Source organism: Myiozetetes cayanensis, unplaced genomic scaffold (assembly GCF_022539395.1).
Source record: "Myiozetetes cayanensis isolate MyiCay16 unplaced genomic scaffold, myiCay2020 scf14, whole genome shotgun sequence".
NCBI lineage: Eukaryota > Metazoa > Chordata > Aves > Passeriformes > Tyrannidae > Myiozetetes > Myiozetetes cayanensis.
In genome coordinates, this window is record NW_026087048.1 from 492,513 (window position 1) to 519,051 (window position 26,539).

The 26,539-nt window shown below is 42.2% G+C and overlaps 1 protein-coding gene across 1 annotated transcript in view; it reads right to left on the reverse strand.

Moving 5' to 3' along the window:
• TRPM1 (transient receptor potential cation channel subfamily M member 1) overlaps positions 1–26,539 on the reverse strand; it is a 60,672-nt gene that overhangs the window by 18,478 nt on the left and 15,655 nt on the right. The window contains exons 2-13 of the mRNA XM_050309702.1: positions 15,695–15,774; positions 14,800–14,995; positions 13,976–14,189; positions 13,130–13,254; positions 12,280–12,451; positions 9,633–9,807; positions 7,532–7,655; positions 5,690–5,762; positions 4,792–4,892; positions 3,187–3,360; positions 2,366–2,500; positions 1,460–1,510 (exon numbers count right to left, since the gene is read on the reverse strand). Of these exons, the coding sequence (XP_050165659.1) occupies positions 1,460–1,510; positions 2,366–2,500; positions 3,187–3,360; positions 4,792–4,892; positions 5,690–5,762; positions 7,532–7,655; positions 9,633–9,807; positions 12,280–12,451; positions 13,130–13,254; positions 13,976–14,189; positions 14,800–14,995; positions 15,695–15,774 (1,620 nt within the window). The remainder of the gene's footprint in view (positions 1–1,459; positions 1,511–2,365; positions 2,501–3,186; positions 3,361–4,791; positions 4,893–5,689; positions 5,763–7,531; positions 7,656–9,632; positions 9,808–12,279; positions 12,452–13,129; positions 13,255–13,975; positions 14,190–14,799; positions 14,996–15,694; positions 15,775–26,539) is intronic.

A 26,539-nucleotide genomic window follows, 5' to 3' on the forward strand; every position in this document is an offset into this window, starting at 1 on the left:
AGGACTTCGGATAAGAAAACATAACACAGATTAAATTGCCTGGCTAGACATATGCCATGATTAAATTGGCACCTGGGTATTATTTACAACCACTGGATTCAGTATCTGAATATTTGTATGAAATTAGTGATATTGGTAACTGATTCTCATCACAAACATTTTTGGGGTCACGTTTTTTTGGTTTTGTTGTTGGCAGTTTTTATAGTTTGTTTTACCCCTACAGTGTGTCACTGTCCATACAAGTCTGCATTGGTTGCAAGGGTTATATCAGTGAAATTAAGTAACTTTGTACTGATTACCATTAATCCAGCATAAAAGCATGACCTAATTTCACAGTGAATGTCAGGCATACTTTGCACATTTTTTAATGGAAAATCGTGTTTTATCATGTTATCTCCAGTTAATACTACAATGCAGAGCATGATTAATGTGCAGCCCAGAATCAAAGCAAAAGGCAAACTCGAATTTCCGCGGTCACACCTAAAACTGGAGGGCTGTACTGACTGTCAGAACTGCGAGCTGGAAACGCTGGGTTACTGAGCACACATCTACAGCAATAACTGTTCTACAGCACCACTGAGCAGCTGCCACGAGCACACAGCTACACCCTAAGGAAGCGTCACCTCCAGGTTAACCCAACTGAATCCCCGGGACTGGCGCTGCAGGAGAGCCGTGGAAATGCAGGAGGGGAGAGACAGACAGAGCACAGTGCAGAGAACGTCAGTAACACACGGAGACAGCACCGAACGAGAGCAGTGTTCATCCAGGAAGCAGATGAACATGAATTATACATTAACCCAGTACTGGACAATTCCCACATCTGAACCCTCTCAGGAACAACTGGGAGTTTTTCCTTGCAAAAAGGAAGATGGACAATTTAATGCAGCTGAATTTTACTGAATAAAAGCTCCAAAGCTCAACAAGATCAAATATGACAAATCTTACAATGACCCTCCCTATTCACAGACAATGAACAAATTTACATGTAATGGAAACAAATGAATAACAAATTTAGGACAGAACAGATTTTCTCCCAGGTAAAAAAAGGAGTGATGGGAGAAAAGTAACTAAAATACACACAAGGAAACAAACAAAAGGGAACAAATTCTGTGTTCGTGAATGGGGCTTGCAGTTAACCTACAGGCATTTCCTTCCACTCCTCCTTTGTAATGCTGCATTGGGAGCTTCTTGTAGAGAAGAAACAAAACCTTAATCTCAAATGCCACATCACACTCCCAGGATCTTAATTTTCTTTTAAAAACGTAGTTTTTAAATGACTGGCAGTGCCACACCCGATTTAGACTGACATCACTGTTTGCCACAAGCAGACATTTATCTTTCCTTAGAGGCTGCCATCTAATTTCAAATGTCTGCTTTCCCCCATGCTGTGCTTGCTTTTACTGTTGGCTCCAGTCTAGTGCAATCATGCAAATGCAGCCCTGCTGTTGGGAGAACTTACCTTTTTCACATCTCTGACCAGCAAATGCAGCGTATTTGGTGGACCCAACCTCTGAAACAAAAATAATTCATGGTCCATCAGGGCTTCAATTCTTCAGCTTCTTGGCAAACACAAATGTAATTAATGATCTTCAGACAACCATGTGCTATTAGACTCCAGAGGGGTGAAAAGGAGGAACTGGGTGCAGTGACAAACACATTTCTATCAAGAGCTGTGTGAACCCCTTTTATAACCCTTCCTGTGCTGATTCAAGTCACAGCACTCAAATCACCAGCACTTGTGGTATTGTCTGAACTTGCACTTGCTGCAGGAGCCATGAAGGGACTGCAGGACTAGACTGAGGTTATATTTTGTATGAATGCTGCTCTAGACTACCTGCCACTTAAGTGAGAGAAAGAAAGACAGCCTAGAAAAGCCACGTTCCAAATGAATTTGCTGTAGGTCAGGCAGGAGAGAATCTGAATACAGAAGTATGATGTTCTACAGTTTTGTGAAAAAATTTTGCTTTGCTGGGCCACAGGGAAAAATGGCACTGACTTCTGCCATGTGCTAAAACAAAAGGTGTTGTGTAAGTACTTTACCAAATTTAGAGTCTTATTTCAATAATATTAAAACATGCATACAAGAAAAATAATTGAGATTCAAAGGAAATGGCCAGTACTGGCTGGTCATTAAATTTTTACTATCCACATTAGTTCTTTTAGGTGTTGTGAACATGCATTTTAAATACATCACTATATTTCCATCACAAATAGCTTCTGGAGGCAATAGGACACTGTGTAGTAGCAAAGGTTCCTTCACTGCTCTCCATCACCCTTGTGCTGTCGGGGTTAGAACTTTTGGGAAAAACAAGCATATTCAGAAGGAGAAGGAGAAAAAGGCATTTTGTTATTTCTGATCACTCACAGTATTATAAAGTTCCTCCAGGCGAGGAATAGTCAGGAAGTGCTGCATATTCACTCCATTCTCAATCAGCAGTTTCACAAAGTCCACTCGATCCAGAACCAGCGCATCCAGCATGGCCTGCTCCAGGGAATTCACCTGGAGGGCACAATGGAGACACCACATGAGTACAGAAGAGTTGGTTGGCCAACAACCACAAACATTTTCATTACTTAGGATATTCCTGAGTTCCCAAATACATGGATTAATCTGTAAGTGAAAAGGAATTTAGAGGGTAACATTTTACCCATGTGCAAGTCAGTAGAGAGGGCAGAGTTTTCAGCGAGGTCCTGGCTGAGGAGAGAGCAGTGACAGAAACTTTTAGCAATACAACTGTAGCATTCAGTCTTTCAACTTGAAGCTTTCAATTATTTTGTTCAGTATTTTTAATTAAATCAGGCACACTACGTTTGACACATTATGTGAAAAAGGGATTTACTTACTCAGCATGACAGGAACAAGTCAAAATAAAACAGACAGAGAAGGATGAAGATGCTCACTGGTGCTCTTGTTTCCTTCTGACAAGTGCAGGGAAGGAGATGCTGCAGATAAGCACTGACTTGTACCCTGGAGGAATGGCTGCATGTGGTGCACATGGGATAAAAGAGGGACTCCTGCCTCAAAGATTGAACAACACCCCTGCAGAATCTACTGCTGATATTATGGCAATGTGCAAATGAGAATCCTCTAGAATGAAAATGTGTGTTTTCCTTCTCTCCCTGTCCCTCAGGATGAAAGAAACAATTTTTTTTTCAACAGTTTCAGGACAAATACTTTCATCTCACCCAGTTCAGGAGTTCAAGCTTTCTTGGGTCTGTTTCTTCTTCTGGCTCTTCTTTTCCTTTTCCTCCCTTTTTCTTCCCTTTTCCTTTCCCTCTGGCTCCTTTAGTCTGAGGTGCTGGAGATTTCTTTTCCTTCTCAGGAGCTGTACCATCAGAAGCTGTAAGGCTTCCTATAGGCTGTATTTATAATGCATTAAATGGGGTTAGAAATCTAATTTTATCCTACAGTGACTATTTCATTGGATACATTCCTACTGAACTTCCTCCCCACTCACCACTTCTAACCTGCAGTCAACTAAAAATGGTAATTTCCTTAAGTATAAGGACCTTCTGCACACTCACAACTTCAGACTTTTTCTAAAGCTGTTATGTCTGGTATAGTCAATAATCCACAGTCAAAGCAGTGCACCAGGGAGACTGGGGAGGAGTTCTCTCCAAAAATAAAGCCAGTGCTAGAGGACTGTCACACTTTCAGTTCCTTTGCTCTCAGTCAGAGCAATAGCTGTCAAAATAAACAGCAGCAAGAGCTGGACAGAAAGAGCTTAACAAGAATGCTGCCAGGAGCATCCCTGGTGCAGAGGCAGAGAGGAGAGCACAGAGAGCACTCACTGGCTCATTCTGCAGGCAGTGTTTGCATTTCTACCTCTGGAGACACATCTGGGTTTTCCAGTGCCCTCCCCCTTTCCATGTGCCCGAGGCAGGCAGGCACACACGGCTCACACCACTTGGCTGTCACTGGGAGGCAAACACTGAGCAATGGCACCCCCACAGGCACGGAAACAATCACAACTGCCTGTGCTCTGCACACAGAACTGCAGCACCAAACCTTCACCAAGGCCTGTTCCCCTGCTTTTATGAATCCTAAAAAACTCTGCTTAGCTGCCATGAATCCATTCCAAAGCCTGGACTAAACTGCAGCTGCCAACTTGCATCCCAGGCTGGTCTGAAACAATCTTTATGAGCCTGCAATGGCAGGGAATCACAGCTGGCTGACACTGTTTCCACAGACTCCTGGGGATTAAAAGTTGTCAGCTAGGCCAAAGCAGTACCAGGCTTCAGCTGCTTGGTAGAAGCCCCAGACCTAACCACAATGATATGGAGGTTGGAACATTCCACCCAATTAAACATTTTATAGTAATAATATTTCATAATCTTTAGGATTATTAAATCCTCTCTGCATAAGCATTTTAATGAATCTTGAATATTGGAAACATCACATTACTAGAAGTTAAGAAATAAAACTGCACATGCAGCAACATTCGTTTAAATTTAATTGTGTGCACTGGTACCCGGGGTTATCCCTCCCCAGGTGCATGGCCCTACACTTGCCTTTGTTGAACTTCATTAGGTTTGTCTCTGCCCAACTCTCCAGGTTATTTTTCTGCTTGTCATGAAATTGCTTTTCTTTCTTTCACAGAGATTAAATTACTGTTAAATATTTGCAAATGACAGTATTAAAACTTTCAAAACAAATATGACATTCCTAATCAATTAACAGCATAAACCAGAATTCAATATTGAAAATCCAAAGTGTGAATATTACACAACTTAATTTAAATTTACTTTAAACTTCTGACAAACAATATGATTAAGAAAACTTTGTCTTACTGGCCAGTGGTGTCCAAAGACAAAGATTTGGCTGCGTGCAATGTCCACACGATTCCAGGCCAAAGCCAAGCTGAGCTGGTCTGGAGCAGATGCATTGGTACCTAAAGGAAACACAACAGATATCTGGTATTTCATTCATGATGAAATGAGATTAGACAGCCTTCTGTAATTCACTTCTCCAGGAACTAGAAAACAGCCAGCCTGACTCATACTACTATTAGAATAATTCTAACATAAAGTAGTGGATTCATCAAATTGATTTTACCATCTTCCATGTAACCCCATAATCCTAATTTCCAAAGGATTAACCAGATTATCTCCCTTTTTTCAAAAAGTTCCCCCATTGACTTTTATTCTGACACTAAAGACAGATATTTAACTCTGAAAGACCCCTCTCAAGTCCTCTAGTCGATGCTGTAGGTAAGAGTGCAACAATTCCTCTCTTTATTTCTTTGCTTTGGGGACTCCAGTGATCCCATACTGAGCTTGTGTCAACTACTACATACCTGCAAATGTAACAAAGTCCAAATAAATACAGAACTGATCCTATTGCACTAAGGCTTAAACATCACACTCTGAGATCTGGAAAAATCCAGACAGCCTTTTCTCTTCCCCCCTTTTCTTCTGACTGTGTTAATGTATGCTCCAGCTGCAATAAAATGAGCTGCAGTATCGTAGTACAGTTGTTGCAGCATTCCCTTCCCAGGCTTTCAGGTGAGGGAAGTCACACAAAACTTTTAATGTAGATTTTATGCTCCACGCAAAGCTGAACCGTGACCAAGCACATCTGGACACTTGGTAGAATCCAAGAGGATAAATCAGACACAACACGAAGAGTGAAGCTCAGGCAGTGCACAGGACTGCCCTGTGCATCCTTGCCAAGTCCTGCAGGACCCACCTTTGAGGAGAGCAGTCAGGATGGACATCTCAATGTCCTGCTGGCCCTCGGAGCCCATGCGGAACACGGTGATCTAAAGGGCAGCACAGACCAAACACACAATTACAGCACAGCAGAGACACACCATGCAGCAGGGAACAGAGCATGGCGCAGCTTTATTATTTCATAAGGCTTCAGATTGTTCAAAAAGTACAGTTTCATTAAATTTTTCTTTGAAATTTGATTTTCATGAAATTGTTTAATAAAATTCTTTCAATGAAGTTATCCTAAAATATCCCTGCATTGCTAAACATGACAAATGTGATGAAAATCTTCACCAAACCCACGAATTTTGAAAAATGGTGACAAAACTGCCATGCAAAACTGATTGTTTTCTGACAGTTTCATTACTTTCCAGCAGTAATGGAAATGCCAGTTTGGAAATGGAAATGCTAGTTACCCGAGATAAGTATCACAGCATCCATTTTATTGACAATAACACTCACAGTTTTTCTAGCTGCAGGATATGTTGCATATGACAATCAAAAAGGCAGAACCAAATAACAAAGAAAGGCAATTATTTCTAGTCATATTTGCTTAGTTCTGTCCATCACAATTCACTGATTTTAAAAACAGTAATTCGTTCAAGCTTAGCCACTGAACTACATATCAAAAGATTGGTAATTCAAAAGCAGAATAACCCAATATTCCATCTTAATAAGTTAATACCACATGCAGAAAAAACCCCAAATTCTTTATTTTCCAAAAACAAATCTCCACAGCAGATGCTAGCATTACTACTGGGAATAGCAATTTTCTCAAGAGTTAGAACAGACTTTACATGAATGCAAAGATACATGACATTAGAAGAGAGAAGAACTGCAGGAAAACTTTTATTAACTAATAAGAAGGTAGACAAAACTATCAACAAACAAACTACAAGTCTGCTTAGGCTGCACAACCAGTGTCTGAATTTTGCTGAGTAAACCAGGCCTGCTCTGATGTGCATTGAAAATTCAAACCAGTTTGACTAAAGCAGCTGTGGGCTCTCTTTTCTCAACCAATTCTTCCACTCAGTTTATCGGTCATGCTTTTTACCAGCTCGACTTCCAGCGAGGGTGTGTGAATGGAACTAACCTTGGCATCATATTGACAAAATTTCACTGAAACAATTAATTAGTCAAAGGAAAACACTCCAAGATTGATTTTGCCTGCAGAGTCACAAGCACAGTGAACAGTTTCAGGGCACTGTTTCCAGAGGACAGGTTTTCTCTTCCTGAGCACCCTTTTCTCTGCAGCTGCCATGTGGGAGCCAGGCAGGACCTGAGTGAGTGGTGCTGCACACAGAGCAGACCTGGGACAAACCAGGAGCAGGAAAGGGTGGGATATTCAACAATCCTTAATGCTTCAGTTTCTTTTGAAAGGCCTGCAAAGGCCATTTTACAGTAGTGAAAGGCTGTTAAAGAGTAATTGTGTCAGAAACCCCAAACTGTTCATGCACTCTGAACGCTTCTTGCCCCCAGGAACCCTTTCTTCAATCATCTTTCCTTTCCTTTCTACACAGGAGCAGTTGATCCTGGGTTTAGTGCATTTATCTCAGTGTCTTAGTCTGCCTTCCTCAAGTCTGTGAAAAAAGATTCCTATCACAACTTACACAGGAGAAGGATCTGAATTTGGTTTTGAGGCTTTTCAGAAGACAGAATTCTTTCCTTGGCCTATGCTTATGAATGAAAGACTGTGAAGTCAATGGAGCTATATGGAAAAAAAGAGTTTAAACTCTAACCCTGGGAAAATGGCACTTGAAAGTACTCTGTAAACTTGGTCACAGAAGTGATCTTTGTGAACTCCTTTTAGGACACTTACAAGTTCTTTTTTTTTCATGCACTCCATAAGAATGATGAACAGCTGATGAGCTTGATTCCTGTTGTAGTTAAAGGTTTTCTGGATGGTAACTAGAAGCTGGTCCCTAAGGGATTCGTTTATTATCCTAAAAGAAAAATGAGACATAAAAGAAGACATTGTCAAAATGAATATATATTCAGAAGGCCTGCTGTTTGAGAAACAAATTTTCATCTGCTAGAGCAACGACTTCATTTTGAAAAGAAATGCAAACATAGAGCATCCTTGCAGGGAAGGAGCTCAGCAGGAGTTATCTGTAATCAGGAAATTCATACCCAGACTGGCTTTTATGCATCTCAGCACTTCAGCACTGATTTAAAACCTGACAGAGAACTTGAACTATCCTTTCACCCTGGAATAAAATGCAGGTAGCTCTTACTCTTGTTATATATTATGGATATAAGTTAGCACTATGACTTACAGGACCCCTACCTCTGTTGCTAAATGCTGCAAGGCCCTTTGCACATAGCTGAAAATCCCCAAGTATTTCGTGCTTCTGATATGTCACCTTGGTTATGCTGGTTATCCTCTTAGAGGATTGAAATTGCTGGTGTGTCTGAAACCTCATAACACCCGAGAAACAAACAAGCCGAAAAATGATTAAAGAAATTAGATTGAAAGCATTCTAGAAAGGTCAGAAATGTTTGATCTCTCAAAGCAATATGAACCAGAGCCCTTCAATCTTCATGCATTTCCTAATGAAACACATGTATTTCCAGATGATGGAAAAATATTACCAGCAGGTGCCGAGAGATACAGTAGAATTCAAAGTTCATTGTGAGAAAATGACTGGACTGACAAAAAATTCTCATTGTAGATGCCTCACTAGATGAACACATTTATCTTACAGTTATTGGAGAAGAAAATTGGAAGAAAAAGTCATGCAGTGAGCACATCTCAGATACACTGATCCTGATAAGCTCTCCCAATTACCCATGAGCTGATAGGAAGGACAAATGAGAAAGAAAAAAAAAGAAAAACCAGTTTGATCTAAGCTAAGGAAGGCTTGGTTGGCAGAGAGGAAAAGAAAGTTGCTGAATCTTAAATACTTCCTGGTAGGATTAAATATGTACTGTGTCTAAACACCAAAAGAATCCAGCATCAGCGATGCTCTCCCAGTTCAGCAAGTAAGATCTGCTCTCCTTTACTGCACTGCTTGTCTCCCTGATCCATAACCCAAGGTAAGCTCCAGGAAATGGGCTGTGCCTGCAGCACAACACAGGTGCCATACCCTACTCAAGGCAATATATTAGGGGTTTGCCTGTATCTGGCTAGTAAAGATAAAATCTTGATATTAACAATGACAATGGGGAAAGTATGCTACTTGACTGGGAAAAGCAATATTTTAAATGAAAAATGCAATACTTGGCTTCCACTTGGGTAGATGCTGTTCATATAGGCTTTGTATCCACCAAAGGGGCAAACAAGCAACTATAAAATAACATAAACCCCTACAAATAACAGACTCCAGAAAACTTTGGATTAGGAGATTCATTTGGACAATGGACAGGAGGGCTGTGCAGTAGAATGCTCCAGAGAACATCCTCCACTCTGTTCATGATATCAGGCAGCACTGCCCCGAACAACCACCACAGATGCAAAGAGTAGCAAAAGAACAAAGGGAGTCCAACATTTTTACAGCTGGTCTGGCACTCTTGGAGAATGAAGCTCATTCCCACAGTGCACTGGAATCAGGCAGTACAAATTTTGCAAATACCTGCACTAATTAACCTCAACCCTGGCCTGAGGACAAGAGTTATTCCACTTGTTCCTTGCTTCTGACACGCCCAATCCAGCACCAAGCACAGCGCAGCAAACCCTGCTGGAGCCTGTATGACAGTGCACTGCACTGAGAGCAAGCTCACTGCAAAGGGCCATCAAATACCTTCCAGTTTCTACTCATTAACTCCAGGGCTAAGATCAAACAGGCAGCAGAATGCCCTTCGTTAGCAGCCTTTTGTCCTTCAGGTTGAGTTTTTATGAAACCTCAGTGAAAGCAAGGTATGTAGTCCTACAGTGCCCTCCTGAGCAAGACACAGGTCCAGTGAAGATGTCAGAGTCTCACCCTCCTTCCTCGGAGTACTTGTGTGCAAAGGACAGGATGTCGGAGGCTCGCCCGCTGCCGTCACAGATCACCACGGGCAGGGGGGGCTCTTCCCGCAGGCACTCCAAGACAATGGAGATCACGTTGGGACCCCCTTCCACTATGAGCCCAACTACAGGAACACCTTGCCCCAGCCCTGCAAAAAGCAGAAGAACAGAAAACCACAAAAAATAGAAGTGTCACTGCAACTTAGTTTAAGAGGTTGAGACATTATGAGTGGATGAGATTTCTGTGTTAGAGCATCACTTCAAACCAGAGCCATCAGGAAAAATGACGGCCATTTCACAGCCAATATGAGGAAAAACAACCATATGCTGTTTCATGGTCACAAAAGGAAAAGAGCAAGATGCTTCTCTCCCCTTGCTTTTGCATCAGCTCCATACTGATAACTTATTCAGTCACTGTCGATGAATTGTTTGTGACCTCTTTCAACAGACACCAGGTACAGATAAAGCAGCTATAACATGATGTTCTATTGCTTCATTAGCCATTTACTTGGATGGCTCCCAGCTACTGTCTCTGATGCTTGAACTCTTCCTTGGTTACCTATGGGAAGTCTTCAGTAAGGTGACAGATACCTAGGCTTACTCCTACGATAGGAAACACGAAACGAGTGTTTTTGTCATGAGGCTGAAATGGCTGGCGGTGGAAGAGACGACAGCTGAGCATCCCTTTGCTGTCCCTGCCTCACCGTGATCTCCAGGCATAGGATGACAAAGGGAAGCCCACAGGTCACATGGTCTCAGTAGCCTTGGTCACAAGAAACTGGGGGAAATGAAGGACAAAACATTACCTGAACGCTGACTAATCCCACTATTATAAGCATTTGAATTCAGTTCTTAATCTGTAAAATGACCAGCACTTTATAAAGATGCTTTTTATTTTTGCACGGCCAAGAACACATGAAAGGGTTGGCATTTTCAACCTTGATGCCTCTCTGACGAACAGGAACACCATTCCCAGTAACAGCAGAAGCTTCCTGACATCCTCCTGTCAGGGTACCCCAGCTCTGACAGGGAGTCGTCACAGAGCATGGCCCGGCCTGTGTGTCCATGAAAACTTTAGAGATTCCTCCTGAGATTTCCAGAAGAGGTGCCTGTGCTTGAAGTGATTAAAAAGAAACAAAACAACTCCCTGTATGTTGTTACTAGCAGGGGTACTGCAGCCCTTCACAGAACAGATTTCTGTGAGTATTCCCAGCTTTGCCCTCCTCGTGACAAAGATCATCAAACACCACCTAGATCTCTACCAACATCCCCAGCCCCACTGGTATCAAAAGAAATGACACACAGCACCTTGCCCTGGGCCCTGAATTCCTTCTCTTCCAAGCCAGAGCTCCCGTTCACACCCCTGCACTGTGGCAGCACTCCTGCAGCAGCGAGGAGCTCAGGGCAGCAGCACCTCACACTCATCCACAGCCAGGGCCAAGGGCAGGCATTTGCTCAGCTCAGGTTCTTGAGCTTCCTTAGACACTTCCCAGGACGTTTGGGACTCGGGGCTCATCTCCAACTGCACCCTGTGGCTTTACCTGGCACTCCACTTGCTTTTTCTGCTCTACCCATAAGAGCACTTAAACCTTGTTAGGAAGCTCTGCAGAGTTCAGTGCAGTTGTCATTCTGGATGTCTGTTTTCTCTCGTTTACACGGGCCCCCACAGTTTACACTGGCATGTGTGAGAAGTCAGAAAGGCAATAGGTAGAACTGCTATCAACTCTCCAGTAGCTCTTAATTGAAGTGTGCATTCAAAGACCATAAACTTTCTTTTTGGACCATTCTTAATTAAGTAATTGTGGGGGTTTTTAAAGTTCCTGGAAAACCACAGCTACCAATTTTTTTTTATTTCATCTTTTTAAAAAACCCTTATTTCTACAGAAAATTAAAAATTACTTTTAAAAGCATTTTTTTTAAGGGCAAAAAGTTCTAGAAAGTTATTTTAGAGAGGCCATAATAACTAGAAGATATTTAAAAAATACACAAAACTAAATAGGCAAATATTAAGTATAAATACAAATATACAATTCTATAAATAAATACAAATATGAAAATATAAAACTAAATATGAAAGCACTGATGTGAAATCATCTCGATAGTTGCTTCATTAAAAACTGAAATCCCAGCTGAGTTTATCTGGGAGATCCAAGAATTCTGAGTGTGATATTTCAAGTGAAACAATTCCATCTAAAAGAGAAAATAAAATGCTAGCATGAATATTTGGAAGCAGAAATCACTAAGCTGCACAGGATTCCTGTAAACAGGAACTGCACAAAATCAGTTCATCCTGTGTGTTTGCTGATGCTTATGAATTCTAACCAGAAGTGCACAAATCCTGTGCATTTCCTTTTCCTTAGATTCCTCCTCATTATTATTTGCCAGCTTTTCTCCATCCCTTTATCCAGTCCTTATTTCATGGCTTTGCTGTGCTGTGGGATGTGGGCTCTGTCAGCACTGGTCAGACAGCTCATGTTCTAGTTCAGTCACACAGTCCTGATCCAATTTTTCCAGAAAGAGCTGGAAGAAGCCTTTCATTTCCATACCTCCAAGTATTTCAAGCCCTCCTTCCCTCCCTTCCTGTCAGAAGTTCTGTTTGCAGTTTGTCCCGCTGTACTCACGTGTGTTTATTTTCTGGAGGGAAATGTGTTTTTCCAGCTGACGCCGTAACTTTACTTCGGCTCCATATTTACCTAAGGTACCGTTGTCTGCCAGGATGAAGTGGGTGTGGGAACTGTTGAGCACAGAGAGCTTACTCAGAGGGTTTGACATGGTTTGGTAAACACGAGTTACCTGTGTGTCAAAGCAGAGATGCACCTGGGTTAGAACTACAGACTGAGTGGGAAAATCCCCCAGCCCACCCAAGAGGAGCACTTGCCTTCTGAGGAAACAAATCAACCCAACCTTTACAATCAAGAGCAGAGGAGAATTAGGAACAGCTTGCTTTTACAGTCCCAATCTGAACTCTTCACAGCACTCTCTTCTTTGGGGGATGACGGTCACATCTGTGCACTGCCCTGCCTGTTCCCCTAAGCTCATTAACGTGTCTCCTTGTTCACACACCGTGTTGTCACATAATCCTCTTACTGCATTAGAAAACACATTCTCATTTGGAGTTCCTAGTAATTCACATGCCCCTTCAGAGTACCCATCCATAATAAATGCCAGCCTTGCACACATAAAGGCCCTTCCATGATTTATGACACAGAAGTCCCCATATGCCACCCTGGAGTTAGGATGTAACACTGTCACCACAGAGAGGACTCTACTGCTGAAAGCAATGAAACCTCACTAGCTCTGTGTTGACACTGAGGTCATAGGTGACAACCTGAAAATACACTTAAACAACAGGTTTTTTTCAAGAAATTGTTCCATTTGAGCTCTTAAGCCTGCTTTAGAAACAGAGTAAAGTAATACTTCAAAAATATTAACAGTGTATTTTGTTAAACAGCTGTTTCCTTAAAGACTTACATCTTTTCCTATTAGATCTTCCTTGTTTTCTACAATGCCCCACGGTGCAATTCCTATGGCACAAATTCGTCCTCTGGATTTGGAGGAATGATCTTTCAAGGCATCTCCCACATGACGAATGACACCTATGGGTACAATTAATTGAATTCACTCCTGGCACTTTGGAGAGATCCCTAAACAACAGAATTTTCTTCTCACCTCTCATGGAGCTGCCTGTTTTTCTAGGCTGCTTTCACTACTAACCTGGTATCTCTATGACAGAACATGCAATGCAGACAAACCCATGTTTTTATTTTGTTACAGTTGTTTGTAAATCCTATTACCTTTTCACAGCCTTGTGCTGAATTCAGTGAAGTCTTTGAAAGACTTACCCAGTGACTTAACTTGCCACAGTGTAATCTGTGCCCTGTCTCGAAGTGTGTTATTCAGTGGACATGAACCACAACATCAGGAAATACACTTTTAGTAACAGACAGATTAGCAGTACAAAAACAAACATAAGAAGCTAAAGCTTGGCAAATCCAGAGTAGGAGACTTATTAACTACAAGGATAACCAAGCACTAAAAAAAAGTGTATTGTAACTACTGGTAGATTCCTTGCTACTGAAACCAAGGCTGAATTTTTATTTCAGGGGAAACACCGAGTAATGCAAACCAATACTGACCCAGGAAAATCTTACGGGCTAGGCTGGGGAGGAGATTAACACAAATGATTACAATGCTCCTTTTTTGGTCTAGTGGGTAATGACTCGTTCATGTAGACTTAAATCTTCTGCCTGTGGGAAAGATTAGTGAATGAACATGGCTGAATTCTTAAGTAAACTAAAAGTGATGGGAATTGCTTACCTGTACTAACACCACCAGTGAAAATCCAAGCTCCTGTGGTCATGGCAGCCTTTATGAGACCTTTTCCAAATACTTGCTTTAATTTAGGTTGCATTTCAAAGTTCTGGAGGCCTCCATGGACAGAGATTAAGAGCTTGGGCAGTTCCAGTTGCCAGTCTTTCACCATGAGGTGCAGCAGAGAATCTGGTTTCGTGTCGTATGACACACGGATGTACTGCAAAGAGCAATGTGTAACATTACCACTCCACCTGCTCTGGAAATTTCTCTCTTCACCTGCAAAACTGACTGCTATCAAGTGATCCTAAACTCTTATTACAAATCTGCATTGCTGGAAGCCACCTATTTGAAATGTCTGGAAGGTGTTTTGTACTTTCCCTATAACCTCTGGTTTGATGGCCACAGAGAAGCAGTGACCTTCACAAGACACGAGGCTCATGTTACATTTTCTCCCACTCACTGCTGATGTACATAGTTCTGTCTGAGGCAAGGACCTGCATCCTTCTCAGTTTAGTTCCACCACTGTGATTTCTGTTCAAACTACTGTTCCATCAAAGAGAATTACAGAATAAGCTTGTGCCTATTTCTGCTTTTGAAAACAAACCAGCACTAACAAAACCCACCTACCTCTCCCACACATTTTGGACAAGTTTTTGAGGTGGGTCGTCTTGAGTGGCAGTCTCAGTAGAAAATAAATGAGCAAAGAAACAAATCTAAATTTGGATTTGTTCAGAAGAGAACTTGCTGTTACTTCTGCTGCCAAGAAAACTCAACTCTGTTGAGCTAACATACCAGGTGAATACCTTAGAGTAGCCTGTGCTCCTTACCATGGCCTTATTTGAATGTCCTCCTCCCTGGAATTCAAGGTTTCCATAGGCATCAGTTGGGAATGTTTGGGTGTGTTTACTGACAGACCATTTCTCTGGCTGAGCTTCCACTTGTTTCGTTTCTTCTCCATTTTTATTAGCTGTTATACTCGGAGGAGGTGGAATATGCTGGGTAATGAGCTGGCCACAGCAGCACCTGTAAGTTAAAATGTGAAGGGACTTTGAATACAGTATCTTCAATATAAAAGAAGACAGTAAATCAGAAATTAGATTTTCCTCTGACCACGCCTTGCTGTACATGAATCATAGAAACACCTCACACACACTCAAATGTCAGCACTTCACTTGTGTTGTGCACTGGACAGCTGTTCTAGGCTGAAGGACAGGCAAGGAGGAAGAATGCAAACAGGAGCACTGACAGCACAAACAGGAACCTGTTTCTTACTCAGAGGTGACAGCTCATGTGTGGCACACACTGCTAAGTTACCCAGACAAGCTGGAGCACAGTGGAGTTCCAAGCCATGCAGCAATATTAACATTTGCACTAAGAATTCAAGCCCCCTTTATGTTATTGTTGTTGGTAATGTCGTACCAATGTGAAGAATGGCACCACATTACTGCACCCTTGCCTTCACAATTCAGTGTTCAGGTTTGCAAAGCCAAAACTGACAATTCTCTGCCTCTCCTGCTGCCCGGCCTCACCCTGGCTATGACACAGTCCAGGGCTCTGCACGGATTGCAGTGCAAGCATGACATGGCTTTTGTTCCCCTCTCCCCTCCCTGTAAGGGCAGTGAGGAAACTGGGTCTCAGTTTCACACATCTAAATCCAAATAAAGTCCAGTTCCTTCAGTATTACTCTTTTCTGTTGGCCAGTGTAAACATTTCAAATGTTACCTGCTAGTGTCTTTGTTGTTGGCAATTACATAGATGCATTCTCTTTTAGAAAAGGTCTTCTCTATCCAAGCCTTTTGACCCTAAAAAGAGAAGAAGAAAAATAAAAGCATTGAAATATTTCTGTGTGGCAGGTATGGAAAAATCCCCCTTCTCTTTTCAGCCACTAAATTCGTTACATCACCTTTAAACACCAGATACATCTACTCATGAAGCAAGTAGGTGATGGGAATTCTCTGTGATGTATAAAATTCAAACCTCAAGTGTGTGTGAAAACCCTCATGTGCAAAGATGCTGGTCTTGAAGTTTCAAGGTCTACCACAAAATTCAGCTGCTGCTTCCTATTATAGTAAACAGTAAATGGACTCAAAGTAGCACCAAATATCAGCATAAATTGTGATCATAAATAGATGAATTGTGTTTACTCCAAATAACACTTTAGAATCATCCTTTGTATGTAGAAATTGCTTCCCAGAAACTTTCCCTGCATAATTAACAATCTTCTCAAGTAACTTCTTCCTGTTGTAAATGCAGTTCCAGTCATTCCTAGGGCATCTTATCTGAACGAGATGTGTCTTGGAAGAAGCCATTCTTTAAATTGAAAGAACATTTAACAGCAAAAGCACAAACTCTTCAGGCACCTGTGAAACAGGAGGAAGAAAACAACCTCCAAACTGTGTTGGCCTATTATACTGCCTGCAAACCAGAAACCAGACCGAGTTCCAGCCATTTTAAAAGCAGCTCTGTGCAACCTCGAACAAAATCCTAGGTGTGCACAGGGCACTTTGCTGTGGACGTGCAGTGCAGTGGGGTTTGGGAACACTGCAGGGCAGCAAGAGCTGCAGGCCGGAGCTTCAGCCACTTTCTTACTTGCAGACCCCAGACCTTCTCTGCCTCTGCAACCATTAACAAGGCAAAGCACCCTCACCACTGCAGGTGATGAACCAAAATTCAGTGGGGAGTTTAATCAAGTGAACTCAAAGCAGACTTAATTTTAAAGAAACAGAAAAATTGTTAAAACCCACTCACGATTTGGTGACACCGATACCTTTGCCTTGCTGACAAAAGTTGCCTCTTCTGAGTTTGAACTAGGAAATCATGTCTTTTCAAGTAGCAAGCAAATGGATCTTTTGCTTTAGTTTCCTCTGTGGAATTGAAATTAGATTTTTGCAGACACAAAAGCTAAAAATGACACAAGAACTTTCAGGGTGCCTTCATTAAAAAAGAAAACAAAACAACAACACAAAACTAAAAAAAATAAAAATAATAATAAAAAAATGGTGCCTTTCCTAGAGAAAGTACCAAAAAGCTTGTTGATTTTGGACTTAAGGAAGTTAACTACAGATGTGTGTCAGCCTGGCAATAGCTTTGAGACCAGGCTGGCCCCCTCAGTGCTGCTCAGTGCACAGCATGAGGAATACAGGGTGTAATAATTGTCTTTTTTTCTCATGTAAGGTAAGAGCTGTCTCTGAAGTTTCTTTGTTTGTTGACTTGTTAGTTCCTGCCTGGCTTCTTCATTTCCTCCGTTATGTCTAAAATAACAGGGGAGTACTTGCAGTCCCCTCATTTCAAGTAATTGCAAATAAGTTGCCAAACGAAGCTTCTACTTGAGGACAAAGCTGTCCCTGATCTGTGCAGGTCCATGAACACTCGCCTCCTGCAGGTGTCTCTGAGCCAGTCCCCCCTGGCAGGCAGTGGTGTGGTGGGTCCTGCACCTCTGCTCTCCACTCTAACCTACTGATCTCCCCTGGCAGATGCCCCTCATTTCATTTCAGAGGAGCGGTTCAGAGCTCAGAGCACCACAGAGACGGGAAGAGGAAAGCACTTGTTACACAACACTTCAAGCAATTTTACTTGCTTCCAGAATGACAAGGCATGCATTTCAGGCATTTAGCATAAAGAGATTGATCATGAAATATGAAGGCAGAGAACTAAATTTAATATCTAAAGGCTGTGTGATTTGGTCAGCTCTCCTGTCTTGACTCCATAGGGTCCGTCTTCAAACAAAACTAAAAAGGTTCTTTTCATAAACTTTCTGGCAAGGCTTTTACAAGGTGAAAGGTTCCAGCAATAGTATTATTGAAAATGGAGCTTAGAAAATGCTTTTGTCCCATAGCATCAGAGTCCAGCTCTAGAAGAGCAGAGAAAACACCGCAGACAGGGAGATCCATGAGGCTCTGTGCTACATGGAGGTGGGTGATTCCACCAAACAAATGCCAGATTTTGCTAATTCACCAGCTGTTCAAAATATTCAGAGAGCCAAAAATAGTCTATTTGATTGGAATTCCAGCAATTTTTCCAAATTAATCAAAAGCCATACACTGTACACATTCACTCTGTTTTACAACCATGCCCAACGTTGTTACTTCTGCTTGTATACACCATCCTAGTTTATCATCTTTAACATTACAAAATGAGCCTAGCAGGAAACTGTTACAGAGCTTACATAATTTCTATGCCTTTTGAGTCGTATATTTAAATTTTTAATTAATTTAGGTTTTATCATTATTTTACATATTTTAAATATATTCATTCCCCTCCCCCTCGATTAAAGTTTTTGACTTCTATGATAACTCCTTGACTAAGTGACACAAAAGCCCAAATCAATCCCACAGCACAGGAAACACTCTTCAAAATAAAAATTATAACAGATGCTGTACATTTAACTGTTCTGTAGGGAATACTGGAAAATGCAACCTAGAAATATCAAAAAATCTTTACACATTGAAAACTGCTTTACCTTATTCCTTGCAGCACAAAACAGACTTTCCTTTGCTATTTTGAGTGCTTCATGTAAAAACAGTTAATTAACCATTGGATTAAGTCACAGACTTAATATCTGTGTTTGGTTGCTTCTTGGTATCTAAAATGAGCTCTACAACAAAGCTGAGCTCTCAGCTGTGCAGTTGTTCTTAAAACCCCTCTCACAGGAGGTCTATTCTCTACTGCTACACCAGAAAACCCTTCCATACTCACCCCAAAAGGCCGTCAGAGCCCGGGCACTGCAGGCACTGCAGAGGGACAGCACATTGTGCTCTACGGGCTTATTTGGCTGTGCTAATGAGAGGAAGGCAAAAGCAGGCATTACAGACCGGGGAAACAAAAACCTCAGCACATTTGGTCAGCCTTTGAAGTTTCACTGCTTTTGTCTATTTAATCTGCTTAGCCAAAGCTTCATTATAATCCAGTGCAAATGCTTGAGCAGAAACATTTACTGCCAGAAAACGGGCACTGTCTTTACTTACTTTACACACATCCTGTACCCTTCTCTGGACTGAAATGTACTTGGCTTCTCAGGGAAAAATATAAGTGCACATACTGTCTGTGGTGATTGTGGAAAAAAATAAGCACTTTTTAACAGCCCTGGAATGGATAAACTGTTAAAGGGCTATGACAGATCAGCTACAGCTTTCAGACCAACAGACAGTGGGAGTTTTCCATTCACCACTAAGAAAAGTAGAAAAAGGAGATCCCAACTTTTTGATAGTGGGGAAGTTCAAACTCGCTTTTTATTGCAAATCCTGAATGTATTAGTTAGAATCTAGTTTAAAAAAAAAAGAAATTCAGATGTTCAGTGGTTTATTTTTTCTCCTTTATGTAAACTGACAACAGGTCTCCTAAATTTTGATAAAACCAAAACAAAACCACATCACTGTTAATTCTTGTGCTTCAGCCTGGAAATTAATAAGTTACTGAGAAACAGTGTAAATTAATACTGGATTTATATTATTCCACATTCTGGATTTGCTAGCTGTCTTTAGCTTTAAAAAGGTCTCCTCCTGCAGAAAGGAATGGCAATCAGTACTGCTGGCTTGTAAAGCATGGGGTAACAAAATTAAGACCCTAAAGCACTAGTCACCCTGCTAATATAGGCACTAAAAACAAGAATTAGTTCTTCAAAAAGCAGTTATCCTTTGACTATGGCAAATGGACCACACTATTTGCTGGGAAACTGCACATCTAGGGCTGCAACCAGGCAGCAACTGAAGAGAATTTTCTCTCACCATCACACACAGACAATTCCAGTTTGCCACTAAATTAACATGGCATTTTATGCATTTCACTTCATATACAACCTACCATTCAATGAACAAGCTCTGGGCCAAATTTCAGGCTGTACCAAAACAAAGCCTGCAGTCTCACTGCAAGAGCAAGGGTGGGTATGGACCAACAAATGCATCTTGGGGGAAATCCAAGGTAGGAATCGACACAGGAGAGGAAAGCCCCTGGAAATGCCACGCTACAAACTCTTACATGACACTGTGTCACCAGAAGCTTTCAGCTGACATGTAACTCTGCAGGATAGCACAGCAGTGACTGTGGATAAGCACAATGACAAAACTACCATCAGAGGAGGTGAAAGAACACGGGCAGTGAAAGGGGGGAGGGATGAGAGTCAGCGTGTCACTGGTGCTCATCCAGAGCCTGCACTCAGCCAGATCTGGAGCAGCAGCCAGCCCTGGCACCAGCCACGGGCCCAGCGATGCTCCAGGAACAGGGACTCTCCTGGCTGGATGGCCTGGCTGGCCTGGCTCTGTCACAGCGTGGGACGGGGCCTCAGTCCCCTGCTGTCACTGCACAGTATCCACTGTCACTGCACAGCACCCGCTGTCACTGCACAGCACCCACTGTCACTGCACAGCACCTACTGTCACTGCACCCGCTGTCACTGCACCCACTGTCACTGCACAGTATCCACTGTCACTGCACAGCACCCACTGTCACTGCACCCACTGTCACTGCACAGCACCCACTGTCACTGCACCCGCTGTCACTGCACAGCACCCGCTGTCACTGCACAGCACCTACTGCCACTGCACCCACTGTCACTGCACAGCACCCACTGTCACTGCACAGCACCGGGGGCACAGAGCACAGTTTGCATGGAGCAGCTGCTCCAGCCAGCAGGGTCTGGGGTGGGCACGGCTGCTGCTCCAGCCAGCAGGGTCTGGGGTGGGCACAGCTGCTGCTCCAGCCAGCAGGGTCTGGGGCGGGCACGGCTGCTGCTCCAGCCAGCAGGGCCCAGGGCAGACACAGCTGCTCAGCACACCAGGAATAGGAACAGCAGGGCACGGAGCCATAGCCAGGGCTGGACACAGCAGACAGTGCCTGGCACACAAATGCACCAGGGGAGTGGGCAGGGGACCAAACAAATGCACGTCCTGCATAATACAGGGTTTGACAAAGCTGTGCAGGTTAAATCAAGCACAAAATAATATAAAAATGGAGTTGGCTGGGCAGCAGAGTTCACATCTGTGGACTAATACAAATTACCTTCCCCAACATCTTGTTAAGATGTGGATTGATTATTGCCATTTTTGGAAACACTCAGCTGTAGCCCTGTTAACACCATCTGACCAACACTTCATGGTAACCCTCCCTTGGGTTGTAGGATGCTGCAAAAGGTGGTATTAGCAGGGAAATCAAATCTCAACTGTGTTGCCCAATTATTTAATTAGAATGCTCTATAGAATTAAAATGGGATATTTATGCCAGATTTGAGAAGAGGGATGGTTACTTTGATGAGATAGTGAAAGAAAGGAATCTGGATGTGGAATGAAATTCATCTCGAGAGCATGTGCACGACGTGTGCACAATGCCATGGAGGTAACCACATTCACTTGCTCTCCCGTGAGAGAAAATAAATAACAATAAACAGCTGGGAGAAAAAATAAATAATTACATTTGCAGAATCCCTGGTACCTGAATATTGGCATTAGAAAGATTTCTATTTTGCACTGCCTTTAAAAAGCCACTCCTGCAATACTTTTCCTTGTCCCTTACTGTACCAAATTTCAGGGGAGACACAGTATTGTTCATCTCCATTTGTTACCTGTGCCAGTTCTGTTAACAACTTGCCAAATCCTCCTCTTGCCTTTAGCCCTCTGGTTTGGGATGCTTGGGAGATGGGGAACACAAGAGATATCCGTACTGAGCCTCTGGACTTCTCTCCCCAAAGAACCTTCAGCCAGTTTTACTCCCAGATTTTAATGAGTGGCAGAGGTACCACACACACAAACCAAGATGCCAGGATGGGAAGGGCTGAGCAACTTTATCTGATGGTACTGGAGCCACATCTGCCTGCATTGACCATTGACCGTTCTCAAGAGGTCTGAAAGAGCAGAATGGATGAGCAGCGAGAGGGAGGCACTGAACAGCCTCCAGCATTATGCCAGTCAAAGTAGCCTGGTAATGACTAGTTTCCTCTATAACACAGTTTGTTGATAATTCTTGTTTGAAGATTTAAGATGACCCTGGTATCTAGCTCTGACAAGGCTCAGGAATGGGGTTTGTACTGTAACAATTACCTGTCTTGGTTAACATAAAGACTGGTTTTAAAGGAAGTCAGGGTGCTCCCAGGTTATTTACACGTGGGATATTTCTCTCAAACAATTCTAAACTATGAGGCTATTCTGATCTGAAATAGAAAAATGGTATTATAATGAAAAACCCCTGGATTCCTTTGTGCAATTCATCAACACTTATGAAATCCTAATCAACATGACAAGGTACTCCCCTCATTAGAAAAAAAAAGCTTGTGAATAATTCTAACTAAAACTGCCCACATGTTTAATTCTCCTGGTTATTTGTGGTTTAGAAAATTGTGTCAATAGATGTTAATCATGCCTAAAAACAAAGACTAACCTGCACTTAGTGAAGCAGCTGCAAAAAGCATTGAATTGGACTAAGACTATTACCTCTGTCAGGTCATCCAAGTCCACATTATTAAGAATAATGACTATTAGAACACAAATGATCAAAAATGGAAAAGGGGTTAAAAGTATAAGCACTTCTTTGATATAAGAAGTCACAAGTTACTCATTCAGAGATAACTTCTATACAACTTCTGACCAGTCAGCTAAACATGCTGATTTTTCATAAATGATGTAATAGTACATTTTGAGACCTTTTTCTTTAAGAAATGGGGCAAACCATGAATGAAGAATATCTGCAGAGAATGACTACATGTTGTGTGAGATATTATTCATCTACGAGAGTTTGTTCTAAATGTAATTAATGTAAGTAATAAATGTAATTAGTACTAACTGAAGTGCAGAGCTCCCTGAACAGGTGAGCCTAGAGAATTTATTATACTGACATTTTCAAAATATGGTGACAGAAAGCCACTACTTAAGGCATATGGACAGGCATGTTAATAAAACACCCTTTAAAATTACTGCAAAGTAACATTTTTATATTCACAATATAAAGAATAAATGCATATCTCTGAAGTCTTTAAAATCTGGAGATGCTGAACCAATATATATTTTGAGAAAAGATACCAGAAATATTGAATCCTCTCTTCTGCATCCTGTGAATGTGCTCTTTTTGCAAATACATAATGTAATACACCAGTTGGCCAATCTGTCCCTTCAGAAAGGAACATTAGTTTACAGTACAGAGTTTTCCTGAAAGCAAGATTCTCCAGGTAGAATTCTGGTAATGGTTTGAGTTGTTGAAAATTAGCAACTTCCTGGGGTCAGTTTTATCCTTGAGAGAGCAATTCTTTTCCAGACATCAGCTAAGACCGAACACCTCTAACAGAATATGCCACAATCAGCTGCATTTTATTCTTGCTGCTTTCTGTCATTTTCAAGGAAGAATTTCCAGCTACTGTAACTCTTGGGCTGCAGGGTTTGCACAAAATTATTCCTTATAATCTTTCAGAAATCCTTATGAAAGTATTGGAACACAAGGATTATATTATTTCCCACAGACTCCAAATATTTATGTTTAAAATACTGTATGATGTAAACCTGATAGTTGCCAACATTCATTGGAAACTTTGTGAAAACAGGAATACTTCAGAACTGAAACAGTTACAAAGGGTAAAGACAAGGGGAGATTTCAGAGAGTTTATAGATAAAACAGTTTCCAGAAAATTCAGTCAATCCGCTTTTCAGTCCTTATGCATCTAAAACCCCTGAGTGGGGAGCAAAGAGAATTAACAGGTACCATAGGACCAGAAAACAGCATCTCCATTGATGTTCCTGGACCTGTTTATTCATGGTGTGCAACCCACTGCTGGTTCTCTTTAAAATGCCAGCTGCAGTCTACCTATGATCTGAATTAATACAACAGGGGGGGGGGATTACAGTAAAGGCTTCAGTTTTCTGGATTTAATCTATTATCAGAAATGGGAAAGAGGCATTTTAAAGCCTGAATAGGGGAGTTGAAGGAGACTTCAAAGAGGCCAGAAGCTGTGCTCATGTCTCTGCTCAGTGGGGGAACACATGGATGTGCTCTCTGGGAGCCTCTGCTATTGCCTGCTCAGGCCCCACAGCAGAAGGGCAGGACTGACTCCAGAGGGGATGGGAGCACCATCCTTTGGGGCTGGGATTTGAAGAGCAAGTGGGTAACACGGGCCAAAACTGCCCTTCCTTGGCTTCTCAGTTACTCATAGATTGGTATGTGAACACTCAGAGATCACCTGTTGTTTGGCTCTTGGTGACGAGTTCTTAGACTTCTCATCCCAGAGCCCAGTGTGCTTTCTGGCAGAAATGCATCACTTCAAGTGACAACAGCAGCACTGCTGATCCAAATGGGAGGGGGCTGCTGATGTTTGGTAACAGTGTTCCATTGGGAATCCCCCTGTACTGCCAACTCTCACTGAGGTAAGGAAAACCACCATAAATAGTGCCCTTTTCTGATCTTAGACTTCCATAACACCTGACCTACCATCAGACCTTGATAAACTCACTGGAAACAAACATACACAGAAAGAAGCTTGTTGTCAAAAGTGAACTCCAGAAAGTGTCACTGGCTAATTTTGAAAACTGAAACCGCCCCAAAACAAAGTCCCAACCTACACAACACAGAAAACCCCAGAACTCCATCCCCATTTCTGCAGAAGGAACTCTAAATTGCCATTCAAAACACTGAAATATGTAAGATTCGTGATCTCTGTTTACCAGCATTTCAACATCTCGTTTCTGTCTTAGCCCAGCAACTCTCTATTTTAAAACATTTTGAGACACCTTTTCTGGACCTGAAAACTCACTTCATCTTCTTGCCATTAGTGCTTCAGGTTCCATGTTATTTAAAATAACTGAGAAATCTGGGAAGCAGCCTAATCAGAACACTGTCATTCCAACTGACTATCTTTCTCCAGTCAATCGTGGGGCACCACCCGGCTCTTCAGTGCTCATTTCAGTTGTACATCTCGCTGGTACAAAAGGCAGCAAAGCAGAAGATAATCAGGAATGAAACGAAAAATCATTGAAAATCATGTCCTACCTGCTTGTCCCTGGAAGTGTTTCAGAGTTTGGAAGGATGAGTTACATCTAGAGTAAATAAACTGCATTCAACTCTGCGCTCCTGTCCCATCTCTCTGTTTATTGTTCAGACTTCTCATTCATCTCACTGTTAGGACTTCCAGCCTCTCTGAAGTTCATGAGAATTCCCAAGGAGATGGGTTTCCACCACTTTAAGAAGAGAATCTCATATGATAAGCATGTGAGCAGATTCTTTGTTCAAACCAATCTCATGACTCCCTTTGAAGGTAATCCTTTAGAAGTCTCATGACCCATCTCCCTGCCCAGAGGGTATTTTCATCTCATGGTGGAACAAGGCACAACAAATCTACTTTGATAGTGCCCAAATCTCCAATTTGTGAAACCTCCTTTCCCCTCTTCAAACAGTGGATGTACTTGCTGTAAAAATGCCGGCACTGCAGAAAGGCTAAAGCAGGAGCTGAAACTTTTAATTTGAAGTATCCCCTCCCTTCTGCTAAAATATCAACGCTATTTGCATAATTGAGACAATTGGACATAATAGTCCTTTCAAGGGTCCTCATTAGATGTACAGCTCTACATTCTTTGAAAAGAAGACAAAAGGAGGTCATACAGCATTAATTATATCTAATCCTTTTCAGAACAATTTGAAGTCGGGCAAAATGCTGTACTAAAACAGCTGAAGTCGTAAATAAGCCATTAATTTTGTAACTTTACATATCACATGAATTTTTATACGCTGCTATTTTGTCAATATAATTAATCCCTTTGCTGAAAAGAGCTTCTTTCTGCATCTTCTCAAACTTTAAAACCACTGATAGCAAAGGAGCCTGTGTGCTGCAGGTAGCTCTTTGCTCTGCTCTAACCTGGGAACATTTACCTTGGCTGCTGAGCCAGTTGCCAATAGAATGGCCACAGTGCAACAGGTAAGGGTGACAGGTGTGATCACACCTGAGGATCCTGCTCTCTGGAGCCAAAGGCAGCCTGAGCACCTGCTGCTGCTGCTGCTGCTGCTGCTGCTGCTGCACTGGGCTGTGCTGACACAGCCTGCCAGGCTCTGATCTCCCTTCACTCTTCCTGTGTCTGATCCCCAGTGCACTCGACACATCCCTGCTTATGAGTGGCAAGGAAATATTTCACAGCCATCACTTCAACTTCTGTCCTGCCCTAAACGGCAAAGCCTGCAGCTGAAACAGCTTTGTTTTAGAACCAGACCCTGATCTCCCTAATGAGACAAAGCTCCTGCTGACTCCACGAGAAACAGCAACAGGGTCTGGGAGAATTAGACCTTCCTCTGGGAAGCTACAACACCAAACAAATGTTGGCCTTCAGTTCTGTCTGAGGAAATAGGAGCAAGACACGAGTAAGAGAGCACAAAATCAAAGAAAATAAGCAACTAAACCCATTGGGGGGTACAGCAAGCCATGAATAATGGAAATACAGAGCACTCCTTCATTTAGGGAAGTTTTTCCTTGAAGCCTTCATCCAAAGTTCACTCAAGTTAATGACAGACTTAATCAGTGTATTCAACAGACCCTGGCACAGGGCATGTCCCAGGAGTACTCCACAGAGGCATGGATTTCTTCTTCTGTGCTTTCAAACTCACATTGCCTGT